This window comes from Mastigoproctus giganteus, unplaced genomic scaffold, assembly GCF_048544385.1.
Source record: "Mastigoproctus giganteus isolate SK-2022 unplaced genomic scaffold, ASM4854438v1 scaffold_16, whole genome shotgun sequence".
Classification (NCBI taxonomy): domain Eukaryota; kingdom Metazoa; phylum Arthropoda; class Arachnida; order Uropygi; family Thelyphonidae; genus Mastigoproctus; species Mastigoproctus giganteus.
The window spans coordinates 68,099-84,826 of record NW_028328293.1 but is presented as its reverse complement, the minus strand read 5'-3'; the positions used below and the strand labels follow the sequence as shown (position 1 = coordinate 84,826).

General features: G+C 36.5%; 1 protein-coding gene across 1 annotated transcript in view; it reads right to left on the bottom strand.

Annotated features, from left to right (window-relative positions):
- Window positions 1-16,728, bottom strand: part of LOC150074884 (acyloxyacyl hydrolase-like) — a 154,028-nt gene that overhangs the window by 90,261 nt on the left and 47,039 nt on the right. The window contains exons 4-5 of the mRNA XM_090389413.1: window positions 13,105-13,174; window positions 9,354-9,467 (exon numbers count right to left, since the gene is read on the bottom strand). Of these exons, the coding sequence (XP_090245539.1) occupies window positions 9,354-9,467; window positions 13,105-13,174 (184 nt within the window). The remainder of the gene's footprint in view (window positions 1-9,353; window positions 9,468-13,104; window positions 13,175-16,728) is intronic.

Sequence of the window (16,728 nt, the reverse complement as noted above, 5' to 3'; positions counted from 1 at the left end):
TGACAAGACACCATGAGCTACTCTTGCAGCTCGTCTGCACTGCTCAGAGAACTTCATATCTGCCTGCACAATTACCCCCAGGTCCTTTTCATTCTCTACCACTGTCAGCGTGGTACCACAGAGTTGATACGTTGATCTGGGGTTACTGTTTTCCATATGTAGTACTTTACATTTGTCAATGTTAAACTTCATTTGCCACCTCTCAGCCCATCTGCTCAACCTTTCCAGATCCAATTGCAGCATAGTATCAGTAGTGTCCTTAACAACCCTGCCAACCTTGGTATCGTCTGCAAACTTGGACATTAAGCCTGATACACCATCATCAATATCATTTATAAATACAGAAAACAACAATGGACCCAACACTGAACCCTGAGGAACTCCACTAATAACATTAGTCCACGTTGAGCAGTGTCCATTGATTACCACTCTCTGTCTTTTGCCACTCAACCATCTCCCTTTACCCATAGCAGCAATTTGCCTCCAATGCCACACTTCTCCAATTTGTGCAGCAGTCTTCCATGCGCAACAGTATCAAAAAGCCTTTCTAAGATCCAAATATATAATATCAAAGTTATTCCCTGCATCCAGTTCTTTTGTGACTACATCATAGTATCCAATCAAATTGGTCAGACAAGACCTGCCCTTAACAAAAACCATGCTGTGTCTGAGCTATAACTGAATTCGTGTCCAGATGATCCTGCAGTGCTTCTTTAACTAGTGTCTCCATTAATTTTCCTGGAACCGAAGTTAAACTAACAGATCTATAATTACTTGTGTCAGCCTTTGATCCTCCTTTGTGAATTGGGGTTACATTTGCACATCTCCAGTCCATGGGTACCTCCCCTGAGTCCAAAGAAGCTCTCATAATTATGGCTAGGGGTTTGCCTAGTTTAATATAACTGGATAGATCCCATCCACCCCGGGTGCCTTTTTTATGTTTATCCTCAACAATTTCTCCTCCACTTTCCTCTCAGTTATTAGAAAATCATCTAGCTCACTGCCAATGTTTACTTCACCTACGACATTCCCCTTCCTGAATAACTCCTCATGTGTGAATGTAGATGCAAAATACTCGTTTAGATTGTTAGCCACCTGAGCTGGATCCTCAACTGTTGAACCATCAACATCCAGTGGACCAATCTGATTCATCCCTTTCCTTCTTGAGTTTAAATAGGTAAAGAACTCTTTTCTGTTTTTCTTTGCATCCTTTGCCAAGGATTTCTCATAATCTGCCTTTGCCTGCCTAATCTCCTTTGTGACTTGGTTACAGACCAACTTATATCTATCATAGGCTTCCATGTCACCCATTAATTTGTATGTATCCCATGCATTTTTCTTCTCTGCCATATGTCTCATTAGTTCATCTGACAACCATTTAGGCCTGAACCTTGAACAATATTTCTTGGTTGGTATGTAAAGCCTGGTAGCTTCCAAGATTAGTTCCTTGAATGCTTCCCATTTTGAATTTGCTGTTGGTAACATCATCAGTTGGTCCCACTGTATAGAATTTAAATACTGTCTCAGACCATCATAGTCGCCTTTACGAAAGCAAAAACCCTTCCCTTTACCTCTGATGGTAGTTACCTCCTTGAGTAAATCCCACTTCAGCACACTGTGATCACTGCCACCCAGTGGTTCCTTTATCTGCAGATTCCTAATGCATGAAGAATCACTACTGATAATCAGATCAAGAGTATTACTCCCTCTAGTTGCCTCCCGAACATGCTGGTGTAGAAAACAATCATCCAATAAATCCACAAAAGCCTTGCTAGTGTGTGAGTGACCAACCCACAAATTCCAGTCAATATCTGGGAAATTAAAATCCCCGATTATAAGACTCTCTGATTTACTGGCCCATTCTATTTCCCTGTACAGTATCTTATTATACTCATCAGAGTCATTAGGCCTATAGCACACTCCTACTCTCAATTTTGATTTACCTATGCTTATGTCACACCAAACTAACTCGACACTACACTGTCCATCAATGTCGACTGGCTTCACTTCCTTGGATTTTATGTGTTTTTTAACTAATAGCATAGCCCCTCTTCCCCTCCTGTCCTGTCTATCCTTTCTGTAGACGTTGAACTCCCCAAATTCCAGTTCTGCATTCCTTATATCTGTGTGACACCACATCTCTAATATCCCAACAATATTCGCCTTTGATGCTATGAGCAATACCTCAAATTCATCAAATTTATTTACCGAATTCCTAGCAGTGGTGTACACACAAGTATATATATGCTCCTGTTCCTATTCTTAGCTACCCTAACACAACCCATGTGTTTACTTGTACCGCAATGACTTCCAGCAGTCTCTGAAATATCCTGCATCTTGTTTTTCAGGCTTCTGCTCATTCCAATAGAAGCAGTGCAAGAATCTCTTTCACCTCTGCCAGTGGCTACTGTTAATCCATTAGTCTTTGTCTCCCCCAAAGCTAGCAGTTTTCCGACCCACCTAACACTGCCTCTCTCCTGTTAACAAGTACATTCCAGGCTGAAAAAAATTCTACCCCTTGAGCCTTGCACAATCTTTCCAGGGCCGAATTGATCGACAAGGCTCTCATCACATACTCCCTCCTATCGTGTCCGGGCAGAATTGCAGACACTTTCAAATTCAACCCTACTTCACGGCTTTTATTCAACAGTGACCTGTACTTGTTAAGTAATTCCGCTGGTCTCCTACTCTTAATATCATTAGTGCCAACGTATACAACTATATCAACTTTTGTGCCCTTAAAAGATGATATCTGCTCTACAATGTTTTGCTCTAAAATGTTTTGTTTACATTTAACTTAGAACACACCATTTTAAGTTCAGTAATACTGAATAACTCAATATCATGACAGCCAATAGGATTTATGTTCTCTTCTCTAACCTTATTCAGCATAACTATATCCTCACTAACACAGTCAACTAAAAAATGTGTCAGTTCTTGCTGTGACAGTGGAAAGCCAATCAATAGATTCCTTATTGTCAGAAACAACTGTACTAATTAAATTATTAATATTCAATTTCTTTCTTGTAAGTTTAAAAAGAAATCCCCAATGGTTCATTATTCCCAACCATTAGCATTAGTATTAGTAGAGGCATTTGATGCAAGAAAGCAAGCTTATGCATCATCAGCCAAAAAAAAAAATAAATAAATAAATAAAAAATAACCAATTCCACTTCACCCCTCTGTTCGTTCGAAATACTTGTCCAGCTGAGCCTTAAACTTATTTAGGCTATCAGCTTCCACGACAAGAGATGGAAGTCTGTTCCACCAACCAACCACCCGCTGGATAAAGGCAAAATTCCGCATGTCTATCCTACATCTGTATTTCCTCAATTTGAATTTATGCCCTCTCAGGTGATTATTCTGAGCAAGAGGAAGAATCCCATCAGCATTGAGCATGCTCAAACCATTCAAGGCTTTATACACCTCTATGAGATCACCTTGCTGGTGCCTAGTCTCCAGACACTGTAATTTGCAAAACTTAAGCCTTTCTTCGTAAGAGCACCCCTTTGTTCCATTCACTAATATTGTTGCCCTTCTCTGTACTCGTTCCAGCAGCTCTACATCCTTCTTGAAATGAGGCCTCCAGACCTGTATACAGTACTCAAGGTGCGGCCTGACCATTGCCTTATACAAGGGAATAATCACCTCCTTATCCCTGCTAGAAAAATTCCTATATATCATTGACATTACACCACAAGCTACTCTTGCAGCCCATCTGCACTGCTCAGAAAACTTCATATCTGCCTGCACAACCACCCCCAGGTCCCTTTCATTCTCTACCACTGTCAGTGTAGTACCAGAGAGTTGATACGTTGCTCTAGGGTTACTGTTTCCCATATGTAGTACTTTACATTTGTCAATGTTAAACTTAATTTGCCACCTCTCAGCCCATCTGCTCAACCTTACCAGATCCTGTTGCAGCAGCATAGTGTCATTAGTGTCCTTGACAACCCTGCCAACCTTCGTATCGTCTGAAAACTTGGACATTAGGCTTGATATACCATCATCAATATCATTTATAAATACAGAAAACAATAATGGATCCAACACTAAACCCTGAGGGACTCCACTAATAACATTATTCCATGATGAGCAGTGTCCATTGATTACCACTCTCTGTCTTCTCCCCCTCAACAACCTCTTTATCCATAGCAGCAATTTGTCTCCAATGCCACACTGCTCTGATTTGTGCAACAGTATCAAAAGCCTTTCTAAGATCCAAGTATATAATATCAAAGTTATTCCCTGCATCCAGTTCTTTTGTGACTCCATCATAGTATCCAATCAAATTGGTCAGGCAAGAGTTCCCCTTAACAAAACCATGCTGTGTCTGAGCTATAACTGAAGTCTTGTCAAGATGATCCTGCAGTGCAGGATCATCTAGACCAGTGCCTCCATTAATTTTCCTGGAACAGAAGTTAAACTTATAGGTCTATAATTGCTTGTGTCAGCCTTTGATCCTCCTTTGAGTATGGGTCACATTTGCACATCTCCAGTCTATGGGTACCTTCCCCTGAGTCCAAGGAAGCTCTCATAATTATGGCTAACGGATTGCTTACTTCCTTTGCAGCCTCCTTTAATATAACTGGATAGATCCCATCCACCCCAGGAGCCTTTCTTGTATTTATCTTCAACAATTTCTCCTCCACTTTACTCTCAATTATTACAAGATCATCTAGCTCACTGCCAGTGTTTACTTCATCTATGGCATTCCCCTTCCTCAATATCTTTCATCTATGGCATTCCCCTCATGTATGAATGTAGATGCAAAATATTGATTTAGTTTGTATTGATTTAGCTACCTGAGCAGGATCATCAACAGTTGAACCATCGATATCAAGTGGACCAATCTGATTCATCCCCTTCCTTCTAGAGTTTACATAAGTAAAGAAATCTTTGCTGTTTTTCTTTGCATCCCTTGCCAAAGATTTCTTGTAAACTGCCTTCGCCTGCCTAACTTCCTTTGTAACTTGGTTACAGATCAACTTATATCTATCATAGGCTTCTGTGTCATGTGTTAATTTATATGTATCCCATGCATTTTTCTTCTCTGCCATATGTCTCATTAGTTCATCTGACATCCATTTAGGCCTAAACCTTCAACAATATTTCTTAGTTGGTATGTAAAGCCTAGTAGATTCCAAGATAAGTTCTTTGAATGCTTCCCATTTTGAATTTGCTATTGGTAACATCATGAGTTGGTTCAACTGTATAGAATTTAAATACTGTTTCAGACCATCGTAGTCGCCTTTACGAAAGCAATAACCCTTCCCTTTACCCCTGATGGTAGTTACCTCTTTAAGTAAATCCCACTTCAGCACACTGTGATCACTGCCACCTAGTGGTTCCTGTATCTGCAGATTCTTAATGCATGAAGAATCACTACTGATAATCAAATCAAGAGTATTGCTCCCTCTATTTGCCTCCCTAACATGCTGATTTAGAAAACAATCATCCAATAAATCCACAAAAGCCTTGCTAGTGTGTGAGTGACCAACCCACAAATTCCAATCAATATCTGGGAAATTAAAATCCCCCATTATAAGACTCTCTGATTTACTGGTCCACTCTATTTCCCTGTACAATTTCTTATTATACTCATCAGAGTCATTAGGCCTATAGCACACTCCTACTCTCAATTTTGATCTCCCAATGCTTATGTCACACCAAACTAACTCGACACTACACTGTCCAGCGATGTCGATTGCTTCACTTCCTTGGATTTTATTTGTTTCTTAACTAATAGCATAACCCCTTCTCCCTTCCTATCCTGTCTATCCTTTCTGTAGACGTTGAACTCCCCAAATTCCAGTTCTGCATTCCTTATATCTGTGTGACACCACATCTCTAATATCCCAACAATATCCGCCTTTGATGCTATGAGCAATACCTCAAATTTATTTACCGAATTCCTAGCAGTGGTGTACACACAAGTATATATATGCTCCTGTTCCTATTCTTAGCTACCCTAACACAACCCATGTGTTTACTTGTACCGCAATGACTCCCAGCAGTCTCTGAAATATCCTGTATCTTGTTTTCCAGGCTTCTGCTCATTCCAATAGAAGCAGTGCAAGAATCACTTTCACCTCTGCCAGTGGTTACTGTTAATCTGTTAGTCCTTGTATCCCTCCAAGCTAGCAGTTTTCCGACCTGCCTAACACTGCCTCCATAGCATCAGCAAATTAGCATCAGCAAATATTCTTGCACCCTTTCTATTTAAGTGTATCCCATCCCTGTAAATGCAGTCTCTCCTGTTAACAAGTACAGTTCAGGCTGAAAAAAAATTCTACCCCTTAAGCCTTGCACAATCTTTCCAGGGCTGAATTGATTGACAAGGCTTTCATCATATACTCCCTCCTATCCTGCCTGTACAGAATTGCAGACACTTTCATATTCAACCCTAATTCACGGCTTTTTTTCAACAGTGACCTGTATTTTTTAAGTAATTCTGCCAGTCTCCTACTCTTAATATCATTTGTGCCAACGTGTACAACTATATCACCTTTTGTGCCTTTAAAAGATGATATCTGCTCTACAACGTCATCAACCTTTGCCCCTGGCAGACATACCCTGGTCCTGTTCCACCTATCCTTTTTACAAAGCATGTTCCCCGTTTCCCCGACCGCACATTCTGCCTTGGGGGTTGCCGTTGTGTTGCGTGATGACCAAGTGAAAACTCTGGCACTGATGTGGGCAGCTGAGAGCTTGATGGGCCCCTCAATTTAGATCCTTTGAGAGCATCCACCCTGTCCTTCAAGCTCTCATATAGGCCCATAACAACGCTGAGTTGTCGCCCGATTTTGTTACACTCCTTGCATCCCCCGCACACGCACGCACGCACGCGCGCACACACACACACACACACACACACACATCCCCCATGGCAATATCATGTCCTGTACCCAATTGCTCCAGAAACATCATGCAAGCAGTGCATTTTAAAAGGCTGTTATTCAGAGGACAACTGCCCCCCCTGTTATGCTCTGAGCCACAGCACTCCCATTAGCTTGAGCCTTTTGCTTTGCTGCTCTGGTCTGAGTCATGATTTCGATTTAATTTCAATAAAATTTCTATTTCAGTACAACCCTAAACTTGTATTCCAACACAGTTATAACGCTATATATATTTTTCAGTATGAAATATTATCTACGAGTTCCGTTTATATAACTTCCGTATCAAGTTATGTATTAATTAATTATGTTACATTTGTAATCTAATGTCGTTATATGTATTTCATTAAAAGTACAATTTAATTGACAACAAAGTTTAACAAAATTAATAGATTTTACTGATTAATTGACAATATTATATTATATACTATACTATACTGACGCCATCTAGTTCAGGATATAACGTATCATATAACAATGGCGGCAAGTTACGTACGGTAAATCTACGGACACTTAAGTATTAATTAACTTCCAAATCTCGCTGTCTCAATTCAGAATAAACTAATGATCCTGACTAGGTCTATAAGCTACTTATAGAAAATAATTTGATGTAACAATTGGTCAATAAAGCAGCTAAATATGTCTAAAAAACGTCTCGTTCAGCGGAGCTGGAACTTGTAACACGTGGATTTGATACCCTTACCAATACTTTTATGCAATTACAAGGCCGAGTAAAGAATAAAAAGAACAGATTAATCAGAAAATCACAAAATAATGCTATACTACTAAATTTAAATCAAAAGTTTTAGAAAAACAATAATTTCAAATCAATAAATAAGAAAATCCACTTAGCGGCTTTGAACACGTCTGGCTCCCACTAGCCTCATCAGCAGCAACTTCAAACATATGATCATAAATAGCTTTATGGTACTGTTTTTTCTTAATTTTGTACAACTCCTTATAAACCAATGCCTGATATCTTTTTCTCAGATCAAATATTTCTTTTCTTAGGGCTGTCAACTCAGCAGACCACCAAGAAACCTCGTGTTAACTTTCTCTTTTTCTTAGTAGCAAAATGTAAAGCATTATAAAGTTCTGTCTGTACATAAAAAACATATTCAACTGCATTTAATCCAGATAATCCTTGTGTAACAATATCTGAAAAACTGTTTGACAAGCTAAACCCAAATTTTCTCCAATTAATTCTTTTATAATTAAATCTAACATTGTCTTGCACTATAGGTTCATTTAAAGTTCCATCTACCTAACATTCCTTTAAGATTACAGGAAAACCTGTAATCTTAAAGGAATCTGCAAATGTTCCTATATATACAGTTCCTGAAGACACAAAATATCATACCCTTTCTCTATCATAACAATTTTAGCCTCATCCATAACACTTCTTGATCTCTGCCCATTTAACTGCATGATCTGTATTAACCCCCCATTAGTTAACCCTGCTATATTATTATTAGTAGAACTATTATTCATTACAAATATGCATACTGGCAATATTTAAAGCTCTAAGATACTCAAGACATTTAGAGTCTCTTATAGAATGTTCCCAGTTTTTACCCCTCCTTTTACAATTAATGCATTTAGGAGGTTGATCTTTGAGCTAACAGTCTTTAAAAATATGTCCTCCTTGTGCACAATGTCCACAACGTACAGATTTGTGTGTACAATGAACAGATGTTTAAAAAGAAGATGAACAAGGAGAAGCCATCAGGCCTGATTGTTAACGTGTTCAGGAATTTTTTATAACTGTAACAAGTGATATAATTACTGTCAAGAGAGCAGCCTGATTTAACAGAAGGTGTGGGGGAGAGGATATGCTGAACCACTTATTAAACATACATGAGTTCCTTGAGATATCCTTTTGAGTGCTTAGAAAAGAATCATTTCGATTGTGTCAGATGACTGAATATCGTGCATGAACATGCTTGTCTTTTTAATTTCAAGAAGTTTACCTTCTATTTCTTGAAAGTTATACAGTCTATATCTGAAATGATTCTCATCCATTTTCAGAAGGCTTTTTGCTTTCTTCTTGAAGGCAACTTTTAATTCTTTATTAAACCATGCATGCATTCTTGGGGAGATTCTCACTTCTTTTGAGGAACCTGCTAATATCAACCTAATTAATTTAAATTGTGTTACACAAAAAATATACTCTCTCATGATTTTAAATGAAATTCCATGATCAACAATAAGATGGCAGTGTTCCAAATAGAAAGTGCACCTATATGTTCTGGAATTTTGGAATGGGTAGGCTCTCACCATTTTATTTGTAAAATGGTGAGGGCCCACCTTGATCATGAATAATATATAAAGCTACTTAATCATGAATAATATATAATAGTAATAACTGATTAATATTCATAATCATATCTCTGAAGTTTCTTCTGGAGGACAAAAGCAAATTGAAAATAAACTATAAATCATGGCTATTTTATTTACCATTAAAACATATATTTTGATAGTCTCTATGATTGCATAGGTTTCTCTGCCTGAGTCGTAGATAGACTGAATCTGTGTACCCAGTAATAATAGGCCACGATACATTCATGTATCCTGTAATAAATAAAATTAAAAAATACAATTATTGAAAGAACAAGAGTGGGGGGCAGGGAGATGGATTACATAAAACAAGAAAAACCATCAATCGAAGAACAACATTTATGTCTAAAACTTTTCTTAATTGTTTTCAAACAGTGCAATAGCAAATAAAGAATTTTTCTTAACACAGACTAAGAGTGCACTGTATAAACAGATACAAGCCATCTCCATCTTTCAGGTAATGTTTGAACTTTCCACTATCTTCAAAATTTTCAGGACATTTTGTTTTCTTGTCCTTTGTCTTGTTTTGACCCTGCCTTGCCATTTAAAAAGAAGTCCCATGTTTAAACATTAAGTTTATTTATTATATCAACCTAATTAATTAAATTAAATCTAGTTATTTAATTAAATCTAATTTAATTAAATTAGATTAAACTAGATTTAATTTAATTAATTAGTTAATTAAATTAAATTTATTTTTATTTTTATCTATTTAATTAGATAAAACTAGATTTAATTTAATTAATTAGTTAATTAAATTAAATTTATTTTTATCTAATTAGATAAATTAGATTTGATTAAATTAATTAATTTAATTAAATCTAATTAAATTAAATCCTAATTAAATCTAGTCTACTTTTACTTACGATTTTTCTGAAATATCTTCATTTCCATAATGTTTGTTGCTTGTTCCATAATGCTTATTGTTTAGTTTTAGCTATATCTGTTCTTGTTACCTTGCTGCATATTGTTATAAACCTAGACACTATAAAACTGCTCATTTTGTTTCTTTGTTCTGCTACTTTACGATTAATTTAATTTTACATTTCTTCAATATTATTACAGTTTTGGTATTAAATATTGACATATCCTTGTTAAAATTTTTACAGACAACATTTAACTCATCAACTAATGCATTTTTATGAAAAAAATATTAATGAAAAATGTTTTGTAATAAAGGACATTATACAGTTATTCATCTAGAAATGATACACAACTACATAATGGAATTTTGAGAGAGACAGTAATATAAAACCTGTGAAACTAAATTTTAAGTTAATTTCACCTTTATCATCTTAATTAGAAAGTTCATCGATTACATATCAGTAAATCTTACTTCCTGCAATCGATCTACTTATCAAATCCACAATCAATCTACTTATCAAAAGATACTTTTCTGAATTCTATTTTGAAGCCTGTATGTTGGGAAATTAAAGAAATTTCACTAAATTTGACCCTTGATTAACATATAAAAATATTAACTTTGGAGCTTGTTATTATCAGTATTTATTAAATGCATGTAATAACTTAATTTTTAAGGCTAAACAAAAAAAACAAAAAAAAACAGTTAATTTCACAGGAAGGAAAGAAGCAAGTGTGAAACGCTAAGAGGCATATTGCTGTTTTACCCTAGTTATTTAAGATACAAGTTTATATGAATTGGTGTTTAATTCTTAAAAACATAGGCAACCTGGTTGTCACTAACATACCAAATTATCAGTTGGCACCATTAGGCTGAAATGCAATGTTATAAATGCACTTGCAACTCAAAAAAAAAAAACTAAAGCAATAGCATTAACGTCACATATCAATAGCACGAATTTAAAAATCAAATAACATAATAAACAGGGTTAATTCATTGAATAATAGAAAATTATAGGGATATAATATAAAAAAATAAATCATAAAGTACACAAACACACACACTAGAAAATTACAGGGGTATAACATAAAATAAGAAATAATAAAGTACATATATACACACTGTGTATAAATAGATCAAGGAAATACAAAAGAAAGATAACTAAAGGAATAAGATGAGGACACTCACTGAGTCTGACTCTCTTCAGCCTGATAATAGATGGGTAACTAATGAAATAAATAAAATAATTGTAATAAAAATAATTTAAATATAATCTGCTCTACAGATGACACAGTAGTAACAACAGAAAATGAAAAATGCTAGATCATTTTAATAAAATATGCAAAAGAGCAATTATCACATGGACATATCCAGAAGGAAAACAAAGATTGGTTGTTGGTTGTTAATAGAAGTTTTATGGCTCAATGGCAAAGGCTATTATACACCAAGGAAAACAAAGGAATCACTGTAAAGGAAAATTAGAATTAGAAGGAAAAATAACAGAACAAGTATAGCTCAAGAAATAGAAAAAACAAAGATGCAGCACTGAAAGCAAGTAGAAAGGAGGGGGGGGGTGCCAAATAATATAATTAGGAAAACCCAAAACAATCTGGACACTAAAGGTAAAATATATAAAATTATAGTAAGACCTATAATAATGTTTGTAACTTAGACAAAAGGTTCAACAGCAAAAATAAAACAAATAAATGAAACCACAGAAACATTACACACAAAATATCCAATAAAACATTAAAAGATACAAGTTAAAAATGAGGATATCTGGAAACAATATAAAATACAGTATTTTGTATGACAAGTGGAAAAAATACAAGTTAACAAAAATACTAAAGAACTAAAGCTCCATAGGCTAATGAAGTAGAGGAAGACCAAGAAGAAAATGGAAATATGATCTATCCTATACCCAATGCAAGTAATATGCATAATGGGTGTCCATTTTTAAAAATTACATCAACTCCAGTGACCACCTCTGAATCAGAGTTGTTTCTCATTAATGAAAAGAATTAAGATTTTTTAAAGAACAGCAATGTCAGAAGATTGCCTCCTCGCATTAGGCACATTAAGTCAAGAGAAACCACAAGAGAGAACACTAACTTCAATGATAGAGTTAACAAGGTTTTTTCTTCAGAAGGAGAGGAGAATGGGCTTCACATATGTATTAATTTAAATGATGGTAATGTAAATTTTCTTTTATAAATCATTTATTTTTTTGTGTCCTGCTATGTGTGGTGCAAGGCCTCTGTAGCTGAGTGGTTAAGAGCCAGAGTGCAGTAACACATGCTTATTGAGTAAATCGGGGTTCAAGCCCTTGACTACTAAATATGGTCAATCTGCCAACCTGCACTGGACCAGCGTGGCAGTATGGTCCAGTATGGTCCATTTCCCTCAACATGAATTGTTGAGGAGGCTTCCATCCTGCAGTGGATTGATAATGGCTCCTGCTTACCCTTTTTCTTTTTATTTATAGGAAATAATGATGTTCAATTATCATATATATAATAATTAAAAACAAAGTTCATGTTGTTCCAATACTGGAAAACAAAGTGCTGCACTGCTAACAGAAAAATATTCAGTCAGAAATATATATTTATTTTTATACTATTTGGTTTTAAACTTGATACCTAAATTTTCGGTGTAAAAAAACCCCAAAAAATCTACCTTCCATATGAAAATTGTATTTTAAAAAAAAAAAAGCTGCTAATAACAATAAAGATGATATTTTGATTACAAACATCATCTTCAATAGAGTCCATATAATTAGAGATCAAATAGTTTTGGAAATCAGTAAGGAAAACATGCAGGAGAAATATTTAAAAAGTGATACTTTCAGACCATCATAAAAAATCCAAAATATTTGATAAGTTGGCACTGCTATGGCCCCATCGATGCTGCATTACAAATTTCTGTTGTAATATGCAAACTGAAATATATAGAAAAAAAATTCATATATATACTCAACTCAATTGCACTGTAAATTGTATTAGAATTTACCTGTTGCAAATGAAGAATGTGGCCAATCCAACTCGTTTGCTATTATAAAACTGAAGTTCTTGAACAAATTCTGAAAATGGGAAGAAAAAATAAATTTAATTAATTAATTTTATAATGTTATGAATTTTATTAATTACACTAGTCTTTACACTGTTTTACTGGTGACAAGTAATCTTAACTACATTTTTAATAGAAATTTTGCGTGTTACTTGAAATTTGCTTTAAATTTATTAAGCATTTTTTACTAATAAAAAAACGAAATATTGGTGGAGGTGCTCATGGTTTAGTATGCTTTTTTACAGATTTTACAAATAGGTTATGTTTATATAAAACTACCAATTAAAATATGTAAAACAGAAATATCAAGGGCTACATTCATCTGTCAAGCACAGATAGCCACAAACCAGATTTCTTATAACACACTAGATTAAACTTTTACATTTTTGACTTCCTCAGGCAGATTATTTCAGTAGCCGTTCCTCTTTTTGGCATTCAGCAGGATTGACATTCCATCCCCCTTGGTGTTTTTTCCATTTCTTTTATATTCTAATGGAATCTTTCCCATGCTTTTCACTTAAACTACCTAAATTTTCTGTAAAATAGTTGAGATGAGGGTGCAAGAAGTGTACCTCAATACTCATTTTAAAGCCAGGCCAAGCATCTTTCAATTTGGTTCACAGATTTTTCCAACAGAGTTTAGCAGTAGCTTTTTTTTTTTTTTTTTTTTTTTTGGGTAGTTGTTGGCGCATCAGCTTCTGTGGCCATAATGCACCTCCCAAGGTTTTTGCAGTACGTTGATCCAAGCCCGAGGCAGGATTCTAACCCACGACCTTTGGGTTGCCAGGCAGGCACTTTACCCACCCAGCTAGCCCGGTCGTTAGCAGTAGCTTGCAGATTTAAGGTCCAAAAAAATCCTGCTTTGATTTTTTCATATGTATGCAAAGGGAATTTAATGCAAATATACTTGAAACAATTTCTTTCTTTATTTAGGGCTTGGATATACTGTTTCCTTAGACTAGCTTTATATGCTGAGAGGTACTCTTCATTAAATGTTTTTTGAACGTGGTGTCTGAGACTACCTTGGTGGCCACACTTTCCTTTCCCAGTGTTCACATCTTGCTCAACTATCCCACTTACACAAAAAGATGTGAACACTGGGAAAGGAAAGTGTTCACATCTTGCTCAACTATTCCACTTACACAGAAAGCAGGGCATTTTTGTGAACCAAGTTGCAGACCGAGTAAACTCCACACTAGCCAACCCAAGTATCCCCTAGTACCTAAGAAAACATGGCTGTCGAAGAGAAGGAGGTACAAGATGATTCAGTCTTGGAATTCTTTGCTGAGGAGGAATTGGACACAGGACAGTGTCCATACTTCCCCATAAAAGATAAATCCAAGACTAACAAAAGTAAGCCCTCAGCACCTCGGAAGCTGCCTGATAGACCCACCAAGCCAAAATAATGGCTAAATTCCTACAATGGAACCATTGTGGATTCCAGCAAAACAACAATGACATCAAGGCCCTCCTGCAAAAGCATGAGCCAGTTTGCTTTTGCTTACAGGAGACATACTTGAAGGCAAATGAAAACCCTTCCTCTTGTAACACTACTATCGTTCAAAAGGACAGAACTGGGGCCGGACCTGCTCATTGGGGGGTGGGTGCTATTCTTTTGGGCAGCCATACCCCATTTCAACCTATTCTGCTGTCCACCAACATAGAAGTGGTAGCAGTTCACCCTATGGTAGGGTTTTTATTAACAGTCTGTTCAGTTTATTTACCACCTTAGGCTGACATCTCCCAGAAAGACCTCGATGATCTCATTGTGCAGCTGCCTATTCCTGTCTTACTTCTGGGCGATTTCAATGGACATAACACCCTGTGGAGTAGGGCAGATGTTAATGGAAGGGGGCCGGGTCATAGAGCATATGCTCACTAACAATGACCTTTCCCTTCTAAATGTGGGAACTGATCTCTCTATATGCTCTCCCTCTCTCCTTCCTTCACTCCTTTGGGAGGTGGAGGAGAACCTCTACAGAAGTGATCACTTCCCCATGATAACCAGCCTACTTAACAGGAGACAATGTCAACCTTTTAGATTATTGTGATGGAAGATTGATCAGGCTGACAAATGCCTTTCAACATCAGGTAGACTTTAACATCAGTACAGTTAGTCAGGAGCCTATCAATGATGCAGTGATGCACATCACAGAAAAGATTGTCCATGCAGCTGCAATTACAAGTCCGAAAACATATACCCAGTTTCCACCATTTCCGAAACCTTGGTGAAATGCTGAGTGCACAGCAGCAAAAAAGGTACAAAGGCCCAAGCTCGTGGCTTGGGGGATATTCCAATGAAATCCTACCACAGTCAATCTCTTAGCCTTCAAAGCACGACACGCCAAAGCATGACATTTATTGTCAGAGCCAAAAGGAATCGTGGATCCACTTTACATCCACTATTACCCAGTCCACCAGCACTAAAGCTGTCTGGGACAAAATCCAAAAAATGAAAGGGAAATATACAACACACCCTTCATCGGATGCATTATTGCAGACCCACCCATAATAGCCTGGTTAGGTTAGGTTAACCTAACCAAACGCTTGGGAAGACCTTTTCTACCATCTCATCAACATCTTCATACTCCCCAGAGTTCCTAGTCCTGAAAGACAAACAGGAAAAGCAACCAATTAACTTCAAATCAAAAAATTCTCCTCCTTATAATGAGGCATTTACCACAGAAGGGTTAAAAACAGCTCTAACTGTTACCAAGGCAAGTGCTGTGTTTTATCATATCATACATTATGATATGATAAAACACCTCAGCAAAATCAATGGACCAACTTTCTCTCTTTCTCTCTGAGAGGGGTTAGCCCTCAATAAAGTCCCTTTCAATATATCTACTAACCTATAATTAATGCCTTGAGTACTGCGTACAGGTATGGAGGCCTCATTTTAGGAAGGATGTAGATTTACTTGAGCATGTACAGAGAAGGGCAACAAGATTGGTGAGGGGAATGAAGGCCAAGAGAGGCTTAAGTTCTGCAAATTGCAGTGGCTGGAGACTAGGCACCTGCACAGTGATCTGATTGAGGTGTATAAGGCCTTGAATGAGTTGAGCACGCTGAATTCTGATGGGATCCTTCCACTTGTTCAGATTACGAACCTAAGGGGGCATAAATTCAAATTAAGAAAAGACAGATGTAGAATAGATGTGCGGAAATTTGCCTTTAGCCAGCAGGTGGTTAATTGCTGTAACAAACTTCCATCTGTCGTTGTGGAAGTTGATAGGTTGAATAAATTTAAGGAGGAACTGGACAGGAATTTGGAGGGAATGGTGTGATTTTTTTTTTTTTTTTTTTGGCTGATGCTGCATAAGCTCATACACATGCTTTCTTGCATCACATGCCACTACTACTACTACATTTTATAATTTTGCCCTATTATATTTCAATTTGTTTTTTTTAGTTCATTACATTTTATGCTACTACTATTACTACTTTTATCTCATTATGCTTTACTTTCACCTTATACAGTAAACCCCCGCTATTCGCGGTTTCGCGTATTCGCAGTCGCTGATTTAATATAAAATGAAACCTGAAAAAATGTGAATTTTAAAGCGC